Source organism: Staurois parvus, unplaced genomic scaffold (assembly GCF_062004578.1).
Source record: "Staurois parvus isolate SC_StPar_1 unplaced genomic scaffold, SC_StPar_1.0 ptg000362l, whole genome shotgun sequence".
Taxonomy (NCBI): Eukaryota; Metazoa; Chordata; class Amphibia; order Anura; family Ranidae; genus Staurois; species Staurois parvus.
In genome coordinates this window covers 6,829,182-6,855,044 of record NW_028318158.1, presented here as the reverse complement: position 1 = coordinate 6,855,044, position 25,863 = coordinate 6,829,182, and the positions used below count along the sequence as shown (strand labels likewise).

The 25,863-nt window shown below is 42.3% G+C and overlaps 2 protein-coding genes across 3 annotated transcripts in view; one reads left to right on the top strand and one right to left on the bottom strand.

Moving 5' to 3' along the window:
- The window catches only part of TP53BP2 (tumor protein p53 binding protein 2), a 96,424-nt gene extending 91,279 nt beyond the window's left edge, over nucleotides 1-5,145 (top strand). For both annotated transcript variants that reach the window (XM_089685065.1, XM_089685064.1), the window contains 2 exons: nucleotides 2-201; nucleotides 4,542-5,145. In XM_089685065.1, coding sequence (XP_089541191.1) covers nucleotides 2-201; nucleotides 4,542-4,583 — 242 coding nt within the window. In that variant the 3' untranslated portion in view covers nucleotides 4,584-5,145. The remainder of the gene's footprint in view (nucleotide 1; nucleotides 202-4,541) is intronic.
- A 4,238-nt stretch (nucleotides 5,146-9,383) lies between these two features.
- LOC149456388 (calpain-2 catalytic subunit-like) overlaps nucleotides 9,384-25,863 on the bottom strand; it is a 105,016-nt gene continuing 88,536 nt past the window's right edge. Inside the window, exons 18-21 of the mRNA XM_089685062.1 lie at nucleotides 23,969-24,047; nucleotides 20,933-21,049; nucleotides 17,323-17,381; nucleotides 9,384-11,612 (exon numbers count right to left, since the gene is read on the bottom strand). Coding sequence (XP_089541188.1) covers nucleotides 11,589-11,612; nucleotides 17,323-17,381; nucleotides 20,933-21,049; nucleotides 23,969-24,047 — 279 coding nt within the window. The 3' untranslated portion in view covers nucleotides 9,384-11,588. The remainder of the gene's footprint in view (nucleotides 11,613-17,322; nucleotides 17,382-20,932; nucleotides 21,050-23,968; nucleotides 24,048-25,863) is intronic.

The window sequence follows — 25,863 nt, the reverse complement described above, 5'->3', positions numbered from 1 at the left end:
GGTGTTCAAGAGAAGATGGGCATTATGAATCGTGGCGTCCTCTATGCCCTCTGGGAATGCGAGGAGGAGAGCAATGATGAGCTGAGCTTAAAGGAAGGAGATTGCATGACCATATTACGGCGGGAGGATGAAGATGAGACTGAATGGTGGTGGGCACGTTTAGGAGATAAGGAAGGATACGTCCCACGCAATCTTCTTGGGGTATGTATTGTCTACATCATGGACATCTTGGAGCACTAGATTTCATGTTTAGCATGGTATATACAGAGAGAAATTTGTCTGGTCCCTGCTGAACCAGGCAATTTTCTGAACCAAGCCAGTCTGTGTGTACTGCTGTCCAACAGAAGCTGGGCTAACAACTGGCTTGTGTCAAATGGTCCTGCTGGAAAAAACCACATTCGATCAGTGCTTGAAGCCAATGGCTGCAGTGCTGATCTGTGTATTCTGGCAGGGGGGAGTCCGTGCTGTCAGAGTACAATGGCACGGTGAGGGAGATGCCTTGTGTGGATCTGCCAATTTTTTTTATTTTTTTCATTCATTCAACCTGCTGGTTGAACAAAAAACTGAAAGTGTATACCCTGCTTAAAGTGGTTGTAAACCTTAGACACCAACAAAGCATATCCCTCTATTGTGTGTCTCAAATAAGAGCACGAAAGTGTCATTTCTGTCTGCTGCTTTGTTCATCTGCTATTGGCATGAGTCACTTTTGACAAGTTTTCCTGACACCAAGAGAAAAATGGTGACAGTGAAGGGAGCTTCAGCACACAGTCTGTGATTGATAGCCTCAGCTCTGTTCCTGTGTGAAGGGGGGGGGGGGTGTTGTCTCTTCCCCCCCAATCAGCACTCAGAGCTCTCCTCGCCGAGCTGTTCAGAGTGTAACTTCAGCTCTGTGCCCCCTGCTTTCTGAATCTGTTGTAGTTAGACAAGATTTGTTTTTCAGTTCAGCTTTAACCACTAGCCTACAGGGCACTTATACCCCCTTCCTGCCCAGGCCAATTTCCAGCTCTCAGAGCTGTCACATTTGAATGACAGTTGCGCGGTCATGCAACACTGTACTCATATGAAATTTTTATAATTTGTTTGTGACAGAGCTTTATTTTGGTGGTATTTAATCACCTCTGGGTTTTTTATTTTTTCTTAAACCAAAAACCACTGAAAATTTTGAAAAAAAAACACGTTTTTTTTTTCGTTTTTGTTATAAAATTTTGTAAAGAAGTGATTTTTCTCCTTCACTGATGTGCGCTAATGAGGCTACAGTGATGGGCACTAATAGGCTGCACTGATGGACACTGATAGGTGGCACTGATGAGGAGGCACTGGTAGGTGGCACTGATGGGCATTGACAGGCATCACTGATAGGCACTGAAAAGCAGCACTGATATATGGCACTGTTAGGCGGCACTGACGGGCACTGTTAGGCGGCACTGACGGGCACTGATGGGTGACACTGAAAGGCAGCTCAGATGGGCACTGATATGTGGCATTGATGTGGCACTGATGGGCACTGGCACGTGGCACTGTTCAGCACTGACAGCTAGCACTGATGGACACTGACAGGTGGCTCTTCAGGGCACACTGATCATCCCTGATGATCAGTGTACATGTCCCCTCCGCGGAATGCCGATTACCGGCTCTCCTCTCCTCTCGAGCTGTCAGCATGACAGCTCGTGAGGAGAGAAATGCCGATAACCGGCATTTCCCTGTTTACATGTAATCAGCTGTGATTGGACACAGCTGATCACATGACCGAGTCGACATCTTCGGCTCTTTCCGTGGATCGGTGATCTGCTGTGTCCGAGGGACACAGCGCACCGCTGATCACCGTGCTGCGCGCTCCCTTAGCCGCACATGCGCAGTGAGATTGGGAGGACGTCATATATCAGAACAAGAGAACCACCTTGCGCCCGTGATTGGACTATATGGCGGGCGGGAGGCGGTTAAAGGTCTCGTTCATGAGTTATGATAGGATGTCATCTGGGTGAAAATATACACTACATATACTCCTAGATTGTAAGCTCGAAAGAGCAGGGCCCTCAATCCCCTCATGTTTTGCATTGTATTGGTATTGTTTTGTCACGTGTTCTGTCCCCCTTTGTAATGTACAGCGCTGAGCGAACTATTGGCGCTTTATAAATACTGTATAATAATAATATACAAATGGTTTTGTAAGCCAGCACCAATAACTTCCTTTGGTGATACTACAGAGATAAGTATAGTTTTCTATATATTCCACCTTTCATCTTACTTGAAAAGGAAATGCATGTGAATGGAAGACTCCTTTACAATGAGTGTGTTGGGGGGGGGGGGGGGGGGCACTTGTCAAAGCAGAGAAGTCCTTTAAAGCTAAACTACATTAAAGCTGCTAATTGCACAGATGAATTGCATTTAAGGAGCTGGAGTACATGCCAAAGGAATTTGAGATCCTGGTCATCCAGTCCTTGAATTTGCACAGCTCTGCTGCACAGCCCAATCTGACAGGCAGGAGACTAGATTTTTCTCTGCTGAAGTTCAGTAACTCTTAGCAGGTTTTGTCCCTTCGTGGCCTGTGACTGGACAATGAAAGGAGTAGCAGCAGACCGATCAGTTCATTCTTCTGTTACTCTTCATCTTCCTGCTATTAGCATGTTTCTTGTTAACACAGGAGCACTGCAGCAGCGTGACTGGTTCCTTTATGCTGCTTTCTTTTTCTCCTCTGTGAGCTCTGCTGTACCGGCTGTTGTAAGAGGCCGATGCCAGGTCAGATTGAAGCTCTTTAGTCTATCAGAATATCTTTGCAGTGGTAGGATTCTTCTGTATGCAGCCTCGTGTGTTAAAGTCGACTTCAAAAGAGCCGATTCATTCATACTTAAAGCTGAATGTGGTTGGCTGACTTGCTTTTCTGATGTATGTGACATTTAAAGCAGAATTCCAGCCAGATATAAGACCATAAAATGAATAGCCCATAAAAGATAGCAAAATAGAACCATGTTTGCTACAATACTAAGCTTAACATATTTGTAAACCCTCACCTTGTAAAACAACCATTCAGTTTAAAATAAAAATGAAAGGCAAAACATTTGTGCATACAGATAAACATTTTAAATGCCCCCCCCCTTCCCTCCCACTTTTTTTGATCAAATACCCTCATATCTCAACTTCATAAGAGCTGTGAGAGAAGAAACCGTCATACACTGATCTTCCCAGTGATTGGCTGTGGGGGGTAGTGTGTCAGTACAAGTCTGATCATTGTTGGAGAGCAGGCTGAGTTTCTAGGACAGGTAGAGAACTGACCACACTGTGCTCTCCTTACTGTGGTCAGTTTTTAATAGTAACGCAGAGGGACTGTTGGGAACACCAGGGATTTCACACAAAGGAAGCTATACAAAGAGAAAAGAATACTTTTTCATACAAGTACATGGTACAGCAGGCACATATCAGGAATATGAAATGTTGGGTTCACATACTCTTTAAATTCAGTGATTTTCCCTGCATTAGTTTTCTTTCTGCCACTAGATACCCTCAGTCTGATGGCTAGCATCATGCAATCCGCTTTCTCTCAGCCCAGGTCACCTTGGACCTGTCCCCAGCCTGTGACTGGACAATGAAAGAAGAAGCAGCTCAGTGGTGAGCTCATCTGTCAATTTGCTGTCTTCTACATAGTTACATAGTTAGTCTGGCTGAAAAAAGACAAAAGTCCATCCAGTTCAACCATAGAAAAAAAAAAAAGTTATCCTATACCCACAGTTGATCCAGAGGTAGGCAAAAAAACCCAGCAAAGCATGATCCAAATTCCTTCCTGATTCCCTGAGAGGCAATCAGATATTCCCTGGATCAACTTTACCTATAACATTTAGTATGGTTTTTGTCAGCACTCTGATTGTATTGCTTCTTCCTCTCACACCTCAGCCCTGCTGTACAGGGACTGCAAGAAGCTGATACCAGCTCACATTTGGGTACATACATGGTCATATTTTAAAGTGATACTAACAGCATAAAAAACTAAAGTGATACTAAAGGCATTAAAAAAGAGGTTATACTTGCCTGCTCTGTGCAACACCATTGCACAGAGATGTTGCTTACCTCCTCTTCTGGCAATCCTCATTAGCTCCTCCCTACTTTGGGTGTTTCTTGTAGTAAGACAGGTGCTAAGGAAGCACCCATGTGTGCATGCTCCAGTTGGGTCCCGAGCCTGGCTGTGTGCATCTATAGACACACACAGTGCTGGTAAGCCATAGCCTTGCTACCTCCTATGGGTTCGCTGCCCTCAGTTTCACCTGTGAAAGCCGGAAATGAGGGGAGCAGAGCTGGAGAGGTGACTTAGAGCCAGGTAAGTGTTTAGGGACAGAGGGGGGTAGGACAGCTAGTGGGGGGTAGGACAGCTAGTGGGATGTTTTGTCTGAATGAATGCATTAAGGTAAAAAAAAAACTAGACTTTAGGAGCACTTTAATAGGTACAGAACTGAATGCATTTGTGTATTTTATATCTGCCTGAAGTTCAGTTTTGATGAGGCGTCCTCTAAGTATATTTACAGATTATGTAATTTTTGTGTTTTTTTTTTCAGCTCTACCCAAGAATCAAACCAAGACAAAGAAGTTTGGCTTAGATCATTCTGCAAACTTACTGCCAGGAAACATCCAGATGTCTGCATCACTTGAAGTAAAAATGTGGATTTTTCCTGAATAAATGAAGGATTGCAACATGCGCTGTGTCAGCGACTGCACACTTACCCACAATGCACTGGACTCTTAAATGGCCAGTGCATCCAACTGTAGACTGTCCCCAGTGCAGGGTAGTCCAGACTACTCTCTGCTGGGCCCACAAGCTTCTTTTGACCTTCTCAGTTTTAATATTTGAGGTCACCATCACTGCGTCCACAGTCCTTCATCATTCTCCGTTCCAGCATCATAGAAGAAGAGCACACAGTATGGAGTCATTTTTTTTATGACCTCAATGGTGGACTCATTAACTTTTTTTTTTCTTTTTTTTTTTCTTATCTCACTAACAAACATTTTACAACTGGACCGTATAGATATAGAGGACTTCAGTATTTTACTAAAACATTATTATATATTTATTTTTTATCTCATTGCCAGAAAAATGTAGTTTAGAAATGCTGTGTAAACTCCAGAGACAAAAAAAGGTTTTAATAAAAAAAAAAAAAACAAGTTGCATTGTGATGTGGAAAGTTTCGATTGAAATCTGTGTGGGTTTCATTGTCCACCTGCAAGTAATTCTCCTTTCAAGGAAACATATACTGAGAGAGAGAAGTTTTGGTTACATCCCTGCCCTCTGCTTCTGAAGCTGCTTTCACACTGAGGAGTTTTTGAAGTGTTTTTGCATAAAAAAAAAGTACCTGTATGTTTATGTATATTTTCACACTGGGGCATTGTGCTTCTGTTGTGGTGTAAAAACTCCTGCTTTCAGCATCTTTTGGAGCATTATTTGTTCAGTTTAAAAAAAAAAAAAAAACGCCCCAAAAACACCTTGTCTCCTTGAAATCAATGAAACATGCCTGAAAAATGCCTCTGAGAATTGTTTCTGGTGCAGTTTTAAAGTTGTGTCCTTTAAAAAATGCTCAGAAAGCGTGGAAATAACACATACGCGTTTTTTTGCGGCGGGTCAGTGTGAAAGTAGCCTCTCTGATATGAATTTCAATATGTATAGTGTTAACCACTTCAAGTCCGGACACTTTCACCCCCTTCCTGTCCAGGCCAATTTTCAGCTTTCAGTGCTATCACACTTGGAATGCCAATTGCGCGGTCATGCAACACTGTACCCATTTTTCAGCATTTTTTTGAGACAGATAAAACTTTATTTTTGTGGTATTTATTCACCACTTGGATCTTTATTTTTTTGCTATATAAATGAAAAAGTCCAAACATTTTGAAAAAAAAGTTTTTCATATAAACATTTTGCAAATAAATAATCGAATGTATTCAGCTGTCTTTTTAGTGAAAAAAAAAAAAAAAAACCCAAACTAGTTTATAACCAAAAATTATAATTTTTCTAAAAAATATGACATTTTTTATTTTTTTTAATATTATTTATTTATATTTTTTTAGCTTATTGTCACCCTAGCTCTACAGTGACCATACCATAGTGACACTGTACTACTTGTGGGGGGTTATGAAGATTTTTTTTTTACACTGATTGCTTTTACACTCATAAAGGCTGTAAAAGCAATAATTTCTCCTTCTCTCTGGCTGCATTCTTGCAGCTGTTGAGAAATACTGTGTGAGCTGTGATTGGTCACAGCTTGTCACATGGTACAAGGCTGTTGTGAATAGCCCTGTACCATGTGACCTCTGTGATCATTCACAGATTTCACTAGGAGCAAGAAGTGACATCTTGCTTACTACTATTCATGTGATCACTGATGGGGCAATCGGTGATCACATGATCGGGACCTCACACAAGTCTCGTACAGGCAGGGAGGACGTTTATTAATGGCTACCTGCTCCTGCACTGCTCCCGTCTGGCAGTTTATATACATGGGCAGGATGGGAAGAGGTTAAATTAAAGGCAAACCTTTAAGCATGGGAAAATATGTCAACCCTTTTAGGTTGTTTCTTCATCAATGTCTCCCATTGGGGAGATGTCCCTTCACTTCCTGTCTTGTAGAGACAGCAGGAAAGGAGAGGAAAATCCTGAGACAGTTGTCACAGAAACAAGTGCCTCCATTAGAACATGCCAATTCAATTCTCTCTTTTTTTTTCCATTATTTTTAGTCCAGAGATAATGTTTGCCAGGTCTAATACAGAGAGTGAATCTCCTTAAATGGAACACAAATAACAAAAACCTGAGTAGTATTCCTACCCTCTCACCACTTATCCAAAACTAAAAATAAAAGTTTTGATTTTAGATGCACTTTACATATGGAGATTTGTAGGATAACCACTAGAGGGAGCTCCGCCTCTCTGCTTAATAGTATTGGGAGATCTTGGCCAAACTGGAAGAGCATGGTTTTCCATTAAGATCAGGGGTGTCCAACCTTTTGACTTTCCTGGGCCACATTGGAAGAAGAGGAACTGTCTTTGGCCACACATAAAATACACTAACAATAAGGACAGCTGATGAGCAGAAAAAGTTGGGCAGATCAAATGTTAATGATCACTGATATAGATAATGTACCTATCTGAGTAATAAAACTTAATTCTTTTAGAACTAAAAATATTACCAAAAGAATGAAGGCAGCATAAAACTAGTGGCATAAAAACTACATAAAACTAGTACAATATTTGACACTGTTTTTGATAAACACATCAGTTTCTGGTTGGATGGATGGAGTAGCAATTCTCAAGGTGCTCATCAGATCTTTTGGTTCTAATTTCGCCCTATGTGTGTTTCATTCTTGAAAATAGTGTGTAAAGGTATTTACAAAAAATTCCAAACAAAATCAACATATTTATGTAAGTTTATGTTTGTGTTGGGCCACATTCATAGCTGTCTTGGGTTGCAGGTTGACACCCCTGATTTAGGATAAAATGACAGGTTCTCCTAAAAGAGCACCACCCCACCCACTGATAGCATCCCCTTGCTCCCCCAATGCTCTGATCCTTATGTGAACCCTGTGCAAGCTCTGCGGAGTTAATGATTTTATTTACTTCCTCACATATTTGGGCCTAGTGATTGGCTGCTAAGGGCTGTGCGCTGTATCCTAGAAGGAAGGGAGGGGAGGGTCTGTTGTACGTTCCAATGCTGCTAAGGTGCCTGGAAGGATAGATTCAAACCAGTTGCGCAACATTTAGGACATGTTAATGGGCGCTAAACACACTTGAGTTGATTTGGGGGGGGGGTTTATGCATTGGGGTTTTTATTTGACACTTTTTTTTTTTTTTTTTTACTAAAAGCATACAGTGAAACTGCACTTGCAAAGTGCACAGCCTCTGTTTCCCCAGAGCTTAGTAAATGTGGTAAAGGTCTGCTGATTTCTGTTAACCTGCAAGCAAAAATACTTTTTTTTTTGTTTTCCATTCATGTATTCATTACAAAGTGAAGCTTTAAAACATTACATCTACTAATGAAAATGAAAGCAACTGCACTTGCGTTACATTTTTCTAGAGAGGGAAGTCTGTTTTCTGCAACAAATGCAGAGAAAATGACACAGTAACAGTCTGTTTAGATGTGTACTTTTTTCTGTGAAGATCATTTCAGGGATAGTATAAAACCAAATGCATTGGCCCAGTGCTTGTCTCTGCTGCAAGAAGTTGGGGCCATAGAAGGGCCTGTAAGAATTGACTGTACCACACAAGCAATAATGGATGTTTGTTGATGGGCTCAGATTAACGGTCTTCTTTCTATCTAAATGACCCCCAAAAATGCACATCAAGGCTTGTAGGGGTGCTAAATTGCAGTCAGTAATTCACCTCATTACTTGTGCATAACAGTGACCAGGCTTGGGGCTCTTTCTACAGAGCAGACACAGAGCTGTTCGCTCTCCTCAATGGGTGGTCAGATGAAAACAGACCACCTGTCTGTTTTCATCTGACCCGATCCAATGGACGGAAGGGGAATTGGATCCCTCATCTATCTCTTTTTTGGCAGATCAGATGTCGGTGGGTGTAAATGGACACATGGAGGTTCTGATTTGGGTCCACTTGAAAAATGGGCAGGCGGACCCAATCAGAACATCTGTGTGAAAGAGCCCTTAGGTGTATCTATACCCAAGAAGAAAACTGTAATACATTACAGCTTACCAATCCTTAGCTGTGGTATTTGCATTATTTTTTTTTAATGCTGCATTCATTTATTTTAGCCTGGTGATCCTGCCAGTAACATATGTCATGTCCTGTCCTGTGTGAACACAGTCACAGTATTTATGGTGAAGCCACACAGCATGAAATGTTAGAACTACATAACCAGCCCCCCCATCACCATATCATGGAGAAGTGTTCGGCAGCTCACAGACCTGGGAACAATGTACAGTCAAGTATTTGATCCCCTGCTGATTTTGAATGTTTGCCCACTCACAAAGAAATGATAGGGGATCAAATACTTATATCCCTCATGAACATGCAAATCAGTGCATAATTTGTTAGACATGCATTTCTTTTGAATTTTTTTGTTGCTATTCTGTCTCTCAGTGTTACATAACACCTACCATTTGATTTTTAGACTGATCATTTCTTTGTGAGTGGGCAAACATTCAAAATCAGTAGGGAATTAAATGCTTATTTCCTTCACTGTAACTGAAAAATGTCAGCAAAGGCAAGGAGCACAGCTGTAAAGATTTCCTGGCAGGATCAACAGATATTTTTTTTTTTAACTTCTCAAACTGATGTAACAAAATTTTTCAATGGTATATTTACCACACAAAAAAGGGGCAAAAACAAACAATTCATTGTTAGAGTTTACATTTCTTACACAGCAGGTCTATAGCAAATAACGAGTCCAGGAAATCAGCCAGTGAATGAGTTTCTTCTTTATTAATTGGCATTTCAAAAACAATCCTGCACCGCATATTGAACAAGGCTTGTATTGTATAAATAAATCTGTCATGGACACCGCTTATATCCGATTTTGCATAGATCATCTTCTAGTGATTTAGTTATGAAATATCCCTGACTGCCAAAACCGAGGTCATGACAAAAGTCCTCCCACCACCTAACCCAGCCTATTACACTACGCAGAGGAAGGCAGCCATTCTGTAAGAGGTGAAATGAAAGGGAAAGCAGTGTTACTGGCTGATCGGGGGAGCAAGGCTTTGCTGTGACACATTCATCGGATCCTAGTGGCAGAGAATTGGTTTGGCTCACATATTCTACCTCTCTGGTGTCATGTCCAAGAGAACCTGTCAACACCAATGAACTTTGGAGCTCTGTTAAAGCCCAGTTCCAGGCAGATAAAAAAAAATTGATTGCATGAAGTGGGGCTGAACCTGCACTGCAAGAGCTATTATATATAAGAGGAGAGGAAAAACAGTTTTCCTTAGCTGATCCTGCACTGTCCTGGTAGGCTGCACTCCCCATGGTCTGGTGGTGGACTGTCGTTTGGCATCCTCACATCCAGAGCAGTGATTTGGACCTGATGACGCTGAGGCCCTAGACTAGTGCAGAAGCTGTGGGGACTGGTCTAGGTGAAGGAAGATCAGGGTAAGTAAATCATTTATTGTCCCCCTAGGCATAAACAAGCAATTAATCCTTGTATTGCGGGCACAGCCCCACTGCAAGAGAGAGTTTTATTTGGCTGGAGTTGGGCTTTAAGTACTTTTTTTTTCCCCCTCATCTACTTGAATATATGTGTGTGTGTGTGTGTGTATATATATATATATATATATATATATATATCCTAATATGTGGCCCCTTGATTTATACAAGAAATTGCACTTTGGAATAGTTTTAAGTTGCCTATCAGTAGTGACTCCGCAGCATGGCGGAGGCAGGTTTGAAAACAAACCGATTCTCCCTTAGATTGCACTTTTCTGTAGTGAAGAATTCCAGATTACCAATGTTGATCTCCCATTTTGAAAAATGCTAACTACTGGGACACCAAAGTGATTCAACAGCTTCAGTCATTTTCATTAACTACTGATGGGACAAGGATGAAGATTAGATGATCTGACTTCAGCCTGATTCTTCCGGTCTGCATCCTTGTCAATATCTCAAAGCATTGAAGTCACTGACAGCCAGGCAATTAGCATTTTTTTTTAAAGATCTCAGTAATGGCAGCATGTTTCCCTTGTCATTCAGGGCAAAGCAACAGTGGGGTGTGCCCCCTCCTTCAAACTTTTGATATTCCCCTTACTGCTCCTTCTGGCAAGGGAGGAACATGTGACTGGTTTCAGCAGCCAATTCCTAGACCTAAGTACTGTGATGGTGGGGGAGGGTGCTGGCACTGCTCCCCTATAGCATCCACCTCCAGACTAGTGGTGGCTGCAATGGAGTAAAAAGTGGCAAGGTGAGTATTTGTAAGATGGGGGTTTAATGGACACTTTTGCTTTGCCTGAATGGTCAAATGTCTCTTTAAAGCTACTAGGGTCCCTATGATGGCAGCTTCACTTTAAACTATTACTATGCAATTGTAAGCAAAACCAAAGTAGATGACGCTGTGATGTTGTAAACATTCATCAGTGACTTTAAAGGCATATAGGTGGAAGGCAAACAGAAGGGACATCCGAGCCTACTGCATATAGGAGTATTGCTCTTCCTATAAAAAAAAGGGTGATCATACACTAAAGCGCCACTAGAGGGCGACAAACCTGAGCATGAATGGCTTGATCCATTGGGTTATAGGCACCTGTACTGAGAGAATATATAGGTGACCTCCCCGGAAAGTGCTCATGGCCTGGATGTCATGCTGATCCAGAGCCATCAATATTTTTTAAGTTACAGAGCCAGAATAGGTATAAAGATTAGAAAAGTATGAAAAAAAAAGTCAGATATCAGGGATGTAAGGCTTGGAAGCAAGATTTACACTGAGAGCCAGGCAACTAGCATTTTCTTATTATAGATTGCTTGCATGTCCTTTTGCTGCTAGGAGAATCTTCAGCTAGATTGGACAGCATTTTTCTTAAAGGCACCTGGGTCAGATGCATAACAGGAAGGTTCCTTGCATTCGGCATTCTTTCTGGGTGTATAATAAAGTTTGTTGGATTTCTCCGGACTGCTGATCACATGACCGTGAATGACATCCACTGAAATAAAAGACAAACAGTTCAGTTGTACGCATTACCTAGAGCTGAAGTGTATTCAGCTCATGTATTAAACCTTCCCTCTTCATTTTTTAACCTCCCTAGCGGTCTGATTATGTCAGTATTTCTGTGCTCAAATCTGTACATTTTTACGCATGGAAATATGTAGTTTTTTTTATTGTAGGCCTGTAATTCTTAAGAATAACTCACTGAAATCTGTCCGAACAAGAGTCTAGTAAACATTCCGGGTATGATAAAAGTTGAAACACAAAATCATAAATAATAAGTAATCATAAAAAATATTATAATATCAAATTTAATTCAATAATGTAATCAAACCAAAAACACTGCAATTTGAAATATAGTGCCAAGTTCGCACATCACTGAGCAAACTAAAACCTTTCCATTTTAATGACACATCACTGGGTCTCTGTGCTTCTCTATATGGTGCAGTTTGATCATGGCTGGGTGCTGTACATAGCTTTCTGAAAACATCACAGCACACTGCCTTGGAACTCTACTCAAGAACCCCCAGGCTTGATGCAAGCAGTGGGCTGGCTCTTGGGAGGAGTTATGCAAATTTAAAACTACCTTGATGGGTGAATATCAGTCTGGAGGAGTGGGCATTCCTAGGCAGACTGTATTTGCATGCAGGTCACCCTAGGTAATGCCCACATGTGATGCTGATCCTCCATGATTGAATGAATAGATATCTAATGAATGAAAGGGGCAGGCCAGGGACAGTAAGGCTAAGGAGGAAAGCGCTAGATCAGTGTTTCTCAACCTTCTTTCAGTCAAGGCTCCCTTTAAAATTATGTACAGTTTTGAGGCACCCCATTCTAAAATTTAAATAGTTTTATATAACGCATCAACATCCACACATGTAGGGCACCCAACATTAGAGGGGATTTATTCTTTCAAAGCAAATACACTTTGCACACTGGTACTGATTAGTATATCAGTGTTTCTCCTCTCCCTCAGTTTTTCTCCATCAGTATACTAATGTGACCCCAACACTGATGGAGAGGGGCGGGGGAGGGTCAAAGTAAGATGCTGTGCAGGCAGTTGACAATCTCCTTATCAACTGATGTCATTGGTTGTCAGGACTCCGGCTGCTAGAAGGTCATAATGGTGCACAATGAAAACCTGTGGCTTTGTGCCCTCCTGCCACCACCTTCACCGTACTCTCCTCCCATCCCATTGGGGAGCCCGGTTAGATGTGACCAGCGGCATCTGGTTCCTGGGACACAGCGGGGGGGGGGACTGTTGTTGTTAAATGTTGTTCCTCCCCCTGTGTGACATCAGAGGCCAGAAGCAACAAGGATTTTGTCACTTTTTCAAACCATTACCGGCTTGTATAAGCATCTGATCAAAACTGATCTCAGCCTTGGAGGCCAGGGGAGAGATATGGGGTCTAATTGACCTAAGACCTCTCCATAAAGAGGACCTGTCACAGCCCATGTTATCGCAAGGGATGTTGTTCATGCCTTGGGATAGCAATAAAAGTGACAAAAAAGAGACAGTGCAACAAAAAAGTTGAAAAAAAAAATTTAAATCATCCCCTATTCCTCCACACTCATGTGCAAATGCGAACGCGCACCTTGGTCCCATACACATGCAGTGGATATTAAAAGCCTACACACCCCTGTTAAAATGTCAGGTTTCCGTGCTGTAAAAAAATGAGACAAAGATAAATCATTTCAGAACTTTTTCCACCTGTAATGTGACCTATAAACTGTACAACTCAGTTGAACAACAAACTGAAATCTTTTATGTGGAGGGAAGTAAAAAAAAAAACTAAAATAATTTGGTTGCATAAGTGTGCACACCCTTAAACTAATACTTTGTTGAAGCACCTTTTGATTTGATTCCAGCACTCAGTCTTTTTGGGTATGAGTCTATCAGCATGGCACATCTCGAATCAGTAATATATGCCACTGTTCCTTGCAAAAACACTCCAAATCTGTCAGATTGCGAGGGCATATCCTGTGCACAGTCCTCTTCAGATCACCCCACAGATTTTCGATCAGATTCAGGTCTGGGCTCTGGCTGGGCCATTCCAAAACTAATACTCTTCTGGTGAGGCCATTCCTTTGTTGATTTGGATGTATGCTTTGGGTCGTTGTCATGCTGAAAGATAAAGTACCTTTTCATGTTCAGCTTTCTAGCAGAAGTCTGAAGGTTTTGTGCCAACATTGACTGGTATTTGGAACTGTTCATAATTCCCTCCACCTTGACTAAGGCCCCAGTTCCAGCTGAAGAAAAACAGCCCAACGCATGATGCTGTCACCACCGTTCTTCACTGTGGGTATGGTGTTCTTTTGGTGATGTGCAGTGTTGTTTTTGCACCAAACATATCTTTTGGAATTATGGCCAAAAAGTCCAACCTTGGTTTCATCAGACCATAACAAATTTCTTACATGCGTTTGGGAGACTTCATTTGTGTTTTTGCAAAATTTAGCCGGGCTTGGATGTTTTTCTTCATAAGAAAAGATTTCCGTCTTGACACTCTACCCCATAGCCCAGATATATGAAGAATACAGGAGATTGCTGTCACATGTACCACACAGCCAGTACTTGCCAGATATTCCTGCAGCTCCTTTAATGTTGCTGTAGGCCTCTTGGCAGCCTCCCAGATCTGTTTTCTCGTCTTTTCACCAATTTTGGAGAGATGTCCAGTTCTTGGTAATGTCTCTGTTGCGCCATATTTACTCCACTTGATGATGACTGTCTTCACTGTGTTCCATGATATATCTAATGCCTTGGAAATTCTTTTGTACCCTTCTCCTGACTGATACCTTATAACAATGAGAACCCTTTGATGCTTTGGAAGTTCTCTGCAGACCATGGCTTTTGCTGTAGGATGTGACTAAGAAAATGTCAGGAAAGACCTACTAGAACAGCTAAACTTAATTTGGGGTTAATTAGAGGCACTTTAAATGATGGCAGGTGTGTACTGACTCCTATTTAACATGATTGTGAATGTGATTGCTTAATTCTGAACACAGTTACATCCCCAGTTATAAGAGGGTGTGCACACTTATGCAAACACATTATTTTAGTTTTTTATGTTTACTTTTCCCCCTAAAATATATCCATTTGTTTTTAATTTAGTTGTTAATTTTATAGGTCACATTAAAGGTGGGGAAAGTTCTGAAATGATTTATCTTTGTCTCATTTTTTTACATCACAGAAACCTGACATTTTAACAGGGGTGTGTAGACTTTTTATATCCACTGTATGTAAACAGCGATCACACCACACATTTGAGTTATTGCTGTCAGGGCCGTGGATAAGGGGGTACCACCAGTCCTCCTGTACGGGGCCCAAGCAGCTGGGTAAATTGGATGTGGGCAGTGAGGGTGATTGGCACAGCGGGGAGGCAATTACTGGAACCGATCCCCTGTATGTCTCTCTCTGCAGCAGCTGAAAGCTGGCTTCTTCTCCTCTCCCTCAAACTGGCTTTCAGCTGCTGCAGAGAGAGGTATACAGGGAATCATTTCCAGTAATTGCCCCCCCTCTGTACCTGTCACCCTCTCGGTGCACCATATGTTTTCCCCTTCTGCCAAGGCCCCCCCATGTGCCCCCACCCCTCAGTGCTGCCGGCTTCCCTTCTCTCCTTCCCACTGGCAGCTGCAAGTGCACAATAGGATCCATCAGGATGAAAAGTATAGGAAGGGTCTTGTAAATATGTCACATTTACCAGCCCTTCCCTTTCATGAATGAACACAATGAGGTTGATTTACTAAAACTGGAGAGTGCAAAGTCCGGTGCAGCTGTGCATGTGAACCAATCAGCTTCTAACTTCAGCTTGTTCAATTAAGCTTTGACAAAAAAGAAGTTGGAAGCGTATTGGTTTCTATGCAGACCTGTACCAGATTTTATACTCTCCAGTTTTAGTAAATCAACCCCAATGAATGATCAGTACAAATCACTCACTGTGTTCATTTATAAATGAAGCATAGTAAACAGTTTTTTGGGGGGAAGGGGGAAGGAGGCCCTGTCAGGTTGGCTGTATAGGGCCCTGTGGATTCTAACAGCAGCCCTGATCGCTGGGAGTGGAAGCAATAATTCTAGGACCAGACCTCCTGTGTAATTCTAAACTGGTAACCTGTAAAGGCTTTTAAAGCGTCACCTATGGAGATTTTTCTTGTACCGTAGTTTGGTGCCTTTCCATGGGCGTACACAATTTTGAAGCATGACACAATTGGTATCTATTTGTTGTAACATCATTTTTAAAATTTTACCAAACAATTGGGTATTCTATTGTTTATTGTATAGTGTATTTGTCATGTTTCACATGACTGTCATATGCCTTTAAGTTTTCTCTGTAATTTGTCTCTGCTCCTCCCTTTCCTTTGGTTTAGTTAATGCTGTATAGACAGCCCCCCCTTTTTCTCTTTAAGGCATTGCAGCTCTAGCCTCATGTCATGAAGCAGATCACATTATGATCTTTTGACCTATCAGATGTTCATTGTTGTAAGATGCTCTCAGTGTATGGAATAAACTTCACAAGATCTACAAGATGTCTTATCGATGGAGTCACTGACTGTGGTATCCAGCTGAGGTTGAAGTTATCGCTATCTCATCACAACTGTAAGTTACAGAGATCACACTATCAATGCTTAGATTGGAGAGACAGAACAGTATTTTTTTTTTAAATTTGCGTTTGAAAAATCTCTGCAGAGATATGGTATGGCATAAATATATGCAACGCCCACCATTTTATTCCCTAGTGCCTGTGACCTACAGTTTGGAGGTTCCAAGCAGCTTTCTAGCAAAAAATTATGCTTTTCACATGTAGGAGAGGAATGTCAGAATTGGCCCAGACTGGAACTAGTTCAATATTATATAAAAATGAAAAGGTTTAACTTGTCCTTTGCATTAGAACTATGAATGCAAAGATTGAAAACAAACTTAATACTTCACTGCAGCATTGTTCACTGGCACACCGCTTGTCTAATGCTTGTGAACATGAAACAAAGGATGTATTTATAACAAGTTTTCAGCTTTTCTTCTATTAAAACTGCAGGTAAATTCATTCTGTGAAAAAGGAGAAAAATTGAATGTTCTCATGCTCTAATATCTGTCACTTGAATGTGTGAATGCAGAAAATATTACATTCTGGCCACTAGATGGACTATCATAGGAAACAAGTATGCTCTTCAATGCCATCTATGGGTCACAATGTGGTATTTTCTGTGTTTACACATTGGAAGTGCTGGAAATATAGCTGGAGAAGATCCCATTTTGCCCTTTACACAGTGGTGTATTTAGGTTTTGTGCTGCCTTAGGCAACACAAAAATCGGGCACCCCCCATGTAGAGCGCCTGACATTGACCAACAACACCTCTGCCCAACCCCCTGAGAGAGCCTTCCACTAATACCGCCCCCCCCCCCCCACAGAGAGAGAGACACACTCACCTTCACACTCTGGACATCCCCTGAAACGAGAGTTGGGCTCTCTCACCTGGTCCCCATGCCACATGTGTCCCTTCTTCCATCCCTTCTTCCAGGGGGGCACTGCTGCCCCCCTGAAAAATGCCGCCCTAGGCAAATGCCTTGTTTGCCTTGTGGTAAATACGCCCCAGTCTTTACACATAATTAATTAACATGCAGTTTTGAAAGACAAACAGCTGAGGTTTTTTTTTTTTTTAAATACCCCAATTAATGTGCAAAAAGGTTATTGACCTCGAGTCCAGCTTATACTTACAGTTTGAAAATTTAGAGGCACCACTCCGCTGTTCTCTGTATCCATCTTCTTGAAAATTTCTGCAGATTGATAAACATGATCAGTTTGAAGTCATTTACTTACAACACCACTAATAAAATTAGAAATGTTATCAGGATTTTATCTTTCACCTCCACAATCATACAAACTGTCTGCTCTCTAGCATCTTCTCCCCTGTAGCGGTGTTGGATCACTCAGGTGCTCATACATGTGGTCATGTAACCTCTTTTGACCCAGTGGGAATTGTAGAAACTGAGCATGCTACCTCTCAGCAATTTTATCAATCACCAAAATTCAGTTGCTTGTGAAGTCAAACGGGCAATAAATCGACACCTTCAATATAGTTTACAGGGAAAATAGCTACTGCAATGTCTTTGGAAGTGATCAGATTTTTCCACTACATTCGATCAGGACAATCACGATCCCAACTCCCTGCAGTCAATGGAAATCACCATTTTATATTTTGGATTGCTTTGGGTTTTGAAAAAAATGGAATTGAAAGATTGATCACTGCACCGAATTGTCACATAAATGGCCAACTTCAGGGCCCTTTGACAATTCTACAAGTGTTTGCTTTGATACATATTTATACATGTACTTGTTTGTGTATTTGTGTACAGTTTTTACATTTATTTTTTGTAAAATGATGGATACCTTCAGAATGAGAATTTTTGTTGACACAGGTGCTTTATCTGCTTCCGCTCCGAAATACTGCTACAGAGCAGCACAGGTGCGCAAAGTCACGTATATATCCTTAATTTTGCAGTCCCGGGTAGGGGGTGCGCACACCGACATTTGCGGCCTCGGCTGCCAATCACCGGGTCCTGGCTGGTGATTCCCCGCCGGCACCTGGCGATCTCTGAGTATTACCAACAGGGGACAGACCTGTATGTAAACAATACAGATCTCTCCCCTGTCAGCTCCTGCATATTGTTTTGTATGGCTCTGCATAGCAGAGCCATAGAAAGCAGTGTGCTTACAGTGAAACACACACAAAGCCCACATAGTCAAACAGCACACAGTTAACCCTTTGATTGCCCCACATGTTAACCCCTTCCTGCCCAGTGCCGTTACCAATACAGTTATCAGTGCTAATAAAAAGCACTGACACTGTACTGTCATTGGGGATGTCAGTGACACCAAGTCAGTTCCCCCAGTGTTAGAATACCCGCCGTAGTACTGCTATAAGTTGCTGATCGCCGCCATTACTAGTAAAAAAAAAACAAATCCATTATATATAATGCCATTTGTAAACACATTAACATTACGTAAACCAATTAATTTCCACGTATTGGGATTTTTTTTTCAGCAAAGACATGTAGCAGAATACATTTTGGCCTAAATTTATGATGAAATTAGATTTTTTAAATTTTTTTACTGGATATGTTTAATAGCAAAAAGTAAAAAATATGTTTTTTTTTTCAAAATTGTCATTTTTTTTGTTTATAGTGCAAAAAATAAAAAATGTACAGGCAATCAAATACCACTGAAAGAAAGCTCTATTTGTTGGAAAAATAGGACGTAAATTTCATTTGGGTGCAGTGTTGCATGACCACGCAATTGTCAGGTAAAGTAACACAGCGCCGTATCGCAAAAAATGGCCTGGTCAGGAAGGGGGGTAAATCCTCTGGAAGGCAAGTGGTTAAACCACACAGAACTGCATAACATGGGTGTTTTTGTGGATTTAGCATTCTTTCAATCGTGGTCTCTTAACATCTTGCCACACATATGCATCCTTGGACAGCAGAGCTTTCTGTGCTGAGAGAGCATTCACTGCAAGCTCTCTGCACAATGACTGAGCTGTCAAAGACAGCTCTCAGTTTCTACTGATGATCAGGGGCCAGTGAGACTGGCTCTTGATCATGTAACCTCTGTGACAGCCAATCTTAGTGGTTCCATGATCAGCTAGTCTTTCCTGCGCCTCCTGGGGCTTAAAGGATAAGGTCACCTTTTAGACAAAAATAATAAATGCACATTTTTTTGCAGGTAAAAAATGTGCATTTAATATTTTTATCTGCAGTAGCCTGGAAAGCATTGCACCAGCGATCAGTAGATCACTGATGCCATGCAGGTCTCCTGCAGACCTGTCAGAATATCTGCTTGCTGTACGGGATGTATGGTCAAGCAGATATTCTGACAGGAAGCTTCCATGAACTACCACAGGGCTCCACAGCTTCATGGTAGTTCATTGAAAACTACAAGCTGACAGCCGCTAATGCAGGCCATAGATGGGTCGTATATCGGCTGAATTTTCGTCTGCAAGAAAAATCGGCTGATATTCACGCCGTTAGTGGGGCCAACCCGTCGGCCGTTTTTTGCAGATCTTCACATTTATTTTTATCGGTCATGCTGGAAAATCCACGAAAAACGGAAGTTTTGCATGGACATTGGTGGCAGCATCGGCAACGGAGCTGACCAATTTTTCGTTTATCGACCAAAAATTCGGCCGATAAACAGCCTGTCTATGGCCTGCCTAAGGCTGTGGGGACTTGCAGTTCATTCATTCACGGAAGTCCCTGAATGAATGATGTGGCCATGTGGGCGGAGCCCCGCTGTTTTCAAATTTGACAGATAATACGGGGATAAGTCTCCTCATACTGTCAGAGGCAGGCAGGCTGTGGCTATGGGAACATGTTACATTTTCCACCTGTTTTTAGGGTGTAACATGTTCCCAAAGGTGAACTTATTATTTAAAGCGCTTGTTCAAGGGATTTTGAGGCTGGGCAGGCAGGGGTTAAAGACCTTCTGTCATGTTTTTTATTACTCTCTGTGTTCCCATTGGGGAGATTCCTCATTCTTATTTGTACTATTGTCACCAAGAAGGCAAATGAGAGAAAACTCCAAACTTTGGAGCTGTCCCTGGAACAAGAGGTGAGGGGAAATCATCCAATGGGGACAACTGCTTGACAGGGGAATCGCTTTCACTTTGGGAGATTTCCTTTCACTTTTTCTCTCTCTGGGACAGGAAACAAATGGAAATTTCCCCCACAGTATACAAACAGCAAAAAACTCTATCCAAAAAAAATGTTAACATGTGGAAATGCACAAAAATGCCACATTTTTTTTTAGCTCACAGGAACACATGTGCTATTGACTCCGAGCGTTTTGGAAGTACAACAAGGTCCCACACTGCCCACTTTCACCCTGTACAGTTTACCACTGCTACAAAGGTTATACACATTTCCACCCCAATAAATTTGGGGCTTTTTACATTATTTATTTATTTAAAATACGCTGTGCTGGCAGCACATAGGAGAGCCGAGCCACTGCCCTCATGCACAGCAGAGTTGCCCAGCTCTCCAGTAGCCTGACAATAGCCCCCTTCACACTGCTCCAAACAACAGCACTACCCATGGAGTGACCGGTGGTCATTCCATAGGTAGTGCTGTTGACCCAGCACCCAGCATGACCCATGGAGTGACCCATGCTGGACTACTGGGGAGCAGGGAACTTCTTGTGTGAAAGTTTGGTCTGACTTTTCTATGTGCTGCATAGTGATAAACCATGGGGAAATGTGCATGTATTGCAGAGATGTACTCAATATGTTTTAATACTTTTCCCCGACATACACATCAATTGTCCTTCTACTTACTGAACATAATTTCCAGGCGGATAAGACATCGTATAAAGTTATCAAAGTCAATGGAAAGATTTTCATCTGCATAGCGAGCCACAAGCAGCTGGTGGATCTGAGAATTCAGCTTGAATCCTGGAAAGGAATAAAACTCTGTACTGAGATTGAAGGCTTATACAAGTTGTAAAACCTAAACATGTTTACCTTAATGCATTCCCTACATTAAAGTGGTTGTAAGCTCTTACATATATACCCAGTGAAGGGACTGGCCTCAGGTGATACACAGATGAAAAAAAAAAAACCCTCCTACATAAGTTGTACCTGTTTATCTATAGACATCTGTCCTCTACATCCATTCAGAGTGCAGAATTTACACAGGATCTCTCAGCTCTGAAAACAGGGGGCAGAGAGCTGAAGTTACACTCTGCAGAGCTCAGTGAGAGCTGATTGGAGGGAAGGGATGCACCCCCTATCACACAGCAAACAGGAACAGAGCTAAGATTGTCAATCACAGGCTGTGTGCTGGAGCTCCCCCATCAACTTTTTACCTCTTGGTGTCAGGAAAACGTGTCAGAAGTGATTCATGCTGATAGCAGAGGAAAGAGGCAGCAGACAGAAATGACACACTGGGGTTTAATTACTAAAGCAGGTTCACTCAGAATCGGCTTCCAGGTTTTATTGCTACAGCTTAATTGAACAAGCTGACGTTAGAAGCTGATTGGCTACCATGCACAGCTACACCAGATTCTGAGTGAACCAGCTTTAATAAATAAACCCCTTGGTACTCTGGATTGAGACAAGTGCACACTATGAAGAGATATGCTTTGTTCATATTTCATGGCTGAGGTTTACAACCACTTTAAGGTAAAAAATGTTCCAGTGCTGTAACCATCTGGCCCATCTGTAGCAGCTCTCTCCTCTTCTCCCTGCTCTCACAGGCTTTGCTGAAAGCAATGGGAGCCACTAGCAGTCAGCCCAGCTCAGGATCACTCCTACAGGTGTGCCACAATAGGAAGCCACTTCCTATGATGGCACACCAAGAAAATGAGGAACCAGGAGTGATTGGGACCCCAGAAATGAAGGGTCGGGGCAGCTCCATGCAAAACCACTGCACAGAGCAGGTAAGCGTTATTTTAAATGAAAAATAATTTTGACTGTACAAATGCTTTACCTACTGTATTAGAATAGCACAACTGAGATATTTAGATTGGGATTTAAGAAAAAAAATGTTTTAAAAATATTTTTAGTTTTTGGATAGGGATAGTTTCAGAGAAGAGTTAGTATATCTGTCAGGACATAGATTTCCAAGATCTCCCCTATAAGCACCCCAAGTTGTGGGTTCCTAGCCCAAAGGGGCTCTGAGAACCGGCCCCTCAAATAGAACTGACCGGGAGCTATTGCTGGCTATAGTGGGACTTAGTGCGGTGAGTGCTAGTGCTTTTGAGGGCCTGCGGTTCCCAAGACCCCAAACTTGGAGCACCTGCAGGGGGGATCCTGGGGTACGTGCGGTCCTACCTCAAACAGTCTTGGAGCTATGAATTTTTTCTTGGTTTGCAATCCCCAAAATTCTGCAGTCGACTTATTACACTCACTCAGAACCTGGCAGATAGATATTCGTTATTTTCAGCAAAGTCAACTCCCGAACCATACATGCTAGGAACCCCAAATTTGGGGTGCAAGGAGTTGGGGACTATTCCTACCGTGACTACAATCATCGTGGGGCTAGCACTTTCCTATCAACTGGTACAAGCCTCCAAGGTCATGTCGACCGCAGTGCACCCTAGGAACCCCAAATTTGGGGTGCAAGGAGTTGGGGACTATTCCTACCGTGACTACAATCATCGTGGGGCTAGCACTTTCCTATCAACTGGTACAAGCCTCCAAGGTCATGTCGACCGCAGTGCACCCTTGGCCCAGTAAAAGTTGCCAACTTTACTGGTTCATATCTCCAGAAACATACATGCTAGGGACCCCAAATTTGGGTTGCAAGGAGTTGGAGACTACTTAACCCCCAATCCTCGAGGGACTAGCACTATCGACTGGTATGACCCTCCAAAGTCATACCGAATTTGGTGCACCTTCCCTGGGTAAAAGGTGCCAAATTTAAGTGGCCATATCTTTCCCAGACCGTACATGGAACTCCAAATTTGGTCAGGGGAGAGTCTGATACCATCACTACCCAACCTTTAAACCCCCTGGGCCTGGAACCTTCCGATTGGTACCTCTGGTTTCCAGCTTCAGGCCAAGCTGGCCAAGAACTCTTAAGTCACCCTAAAGTGTCCCTTATGGGAATATTTTTGTTGGGAGGGCTTGGCCTGCACCTTTCCCAGGTGGGCACTTAGGCTGTAGGGGCACTCCACACCGTGGCCACCATACAAAAATATTTCCCCACTTCTCTACCCCATAGGGGACACAGGAGGGCTTAAGAATTCTTGGTCAGCTTGGTTCGGGATCAAAGAACTGGGAGATACACGGACTGCTAGCCGGGAAAGGTGCACCGAAGGTTGGCCTTATTCTGAGGATCATACTGGTCGATTGAAGGCAGCCAGAGGTACCAAACTTGGGTTTCTGGTAGTCCAAGATTTCCACTATGAATACCCCGAGTTGTGGGTTCCTGACCCCAAGGAGCTTTGAGCACCGGCCCTGCAAAGAGAACCGAGAGCTCCCATAGACTTCAACAGGACTATGTCTCCATTAACATGTAACGGTCGATCAATTTTGGGGCTTTACGGTTAGCAAACCACGGGTCCCAGCAACACCAAACTCGGGCTTCTGGTAGTTCTAGGTCTCTCCTATGAGTACTAGTAGTGTTTTTAGTTTTTAAATAGGCAGTTATTTTTGATACACAGTGCTTTAGCAAACTAAATTTCATTCAGCTTGGGCTTTCATCTACCAGAGATCCGTTAATGGCACACAGGGAACAAGAATAGTATTTGCTCTTTATAAAGCTGATCACTGTCCTAACAATAAAACAAATTGTGAGCAAAGTTCTTTTTGGACTTTGAACACACACCCGTCCTAAATCTCCAGGTCCGCTCATGCACATTTACTGACCTGCTGCTTCGAGGGCTTTCCTCATCTCAGTGGTGTTCATCGTCCCAGACCTATCCACATCAATGCGACGGTAAATTTTCTACAGCCAAGGAAAGACACATGAATACTCCTTCCCAACATAAGATGGCAGCACACAACCTGAACATTACTTTTGAGTATTAACATTAAAGCGATTCTAAAGGTTCATATATTTTTTTGTGGAAAATAACAAACATGTCTATACTTACATGCTGTGTACAGTGGTTTTGCATAGAGCAGCCTGGATCCTCCTATTCTCATGTCCCCCAAAGGCTCTCCTGGTCCCTCCTTCCTCTTGGGTGCCCCCACAGCAAGCAGCTTACTATGGGGGCACCCACTGCTACATGTGTCCATACACGGAGCCGTGGCTTGCCCCCCCCCCCCCTCCTCATTGGCTGACTGGCTGTGATTGACTCCCACTTGCTGTCTCAGGCAATGAGGAGGCAGAGACCCGAGATAGCCGAGGCTGTCATTCACAACACTGGATCGAGATGAGACTCAGGTAAGTATTGAGGGGGCTGGGGGTGCTGCTGCACACAGAAGGTTTTTTTACCTTCATGCATAGAATTTACAACTACTTTAAACTCCAGCCTTCCCTTCAGTCTTGCACAGCTGTACAGGCCCCTCTCCTGTACTGAAATTGCTTACTATGCTTTCACAGCACACTGTGAGCTTCCCGCAAACTTCTTTGTCACAGTTGCTTGTTTTCTCAACCAAACTGTCACGCCATTCATTGGCTGGTGTAATAACTGATCACAGTTATATCGCAGCACCATGGCAACTGTAGATCAAACAAAGGCTAAGATGGCAGCTTCCTTGGCTGTAAAGTATAGAAGGGTTTAGTTTCACTTTAACTTGCAGAAAAGCTAATCTGAAAAACCCTTCACATTTGACAATGGGGCTGTTTACACTACAGCATGATTCTTATGAACTTCTGTGTATTTGGGCACACTTGGCTGAGGATGCACTGACATGCATCCATAAAGGCGCCAATTTCTTGTAGTATAACTGTCCTTAAAATTAATGGGTAATACTGGCGCATTGTTATTAAATACTACAGTGCAATGGGTACAGATTCAAATAGAAAAAAGAATAATAAAATCCAGACTTAAGCTCAGTTTATCAAAATCTATAATGTATCCCTAGATAAGTGAGAGACCCAACAAACCGCTTGATACATATGAAGTTTAGAACCTAGAACATACAAAAATCTACTGTCTAATTAATAAAACCATAATTGGCCAGTTATTACAAAAAACAACCATAGCAGCTGTGGGAAAAAGTGCTTGTATAATAAGCATCACCTCCCCCCAATACAAAAACAACATGCATGGATGAAATCCTAACAGATATACTGTATATACCCAAATAATACATGTATAACGATGTCACATAATAAAGACCTCTCCTCTATATTAATACCCAAAGGTAGACCACTTCTGGCCACCTCTCCCTGGGAGTCTTCCATTGTTCCATCAGGCTGGCTGCTCCCCCATTAGGCAATTACAGATTTAACTCCTTACAGTTTGAAGAACGTTCCTAGAGGAATTTAATGGCCAACATGGTATGCTATGAGTTATATACAAGAATACATGTGACGACACGGGCACCCTTCTCTGGAGTCTTCCAGTGATTTCTGATAGTTCATTCTGGTTCTACACTGCCCACAAGTGGGTTGGTTCTACAATACATTCATTACAAGAATCCACCATGGACTATGAGTGGTCATCTAGCCACAAGAAGTGGTCTACCTTTGGATAGTAATATGGAGGAGACATAGTTATATAATTTAATATAGACTATGGCCCCTATTGGGGTATATATATATATGTTAAGATTTCATACCATGCATGTTGTTTTCATATTGGGGGGGGGGT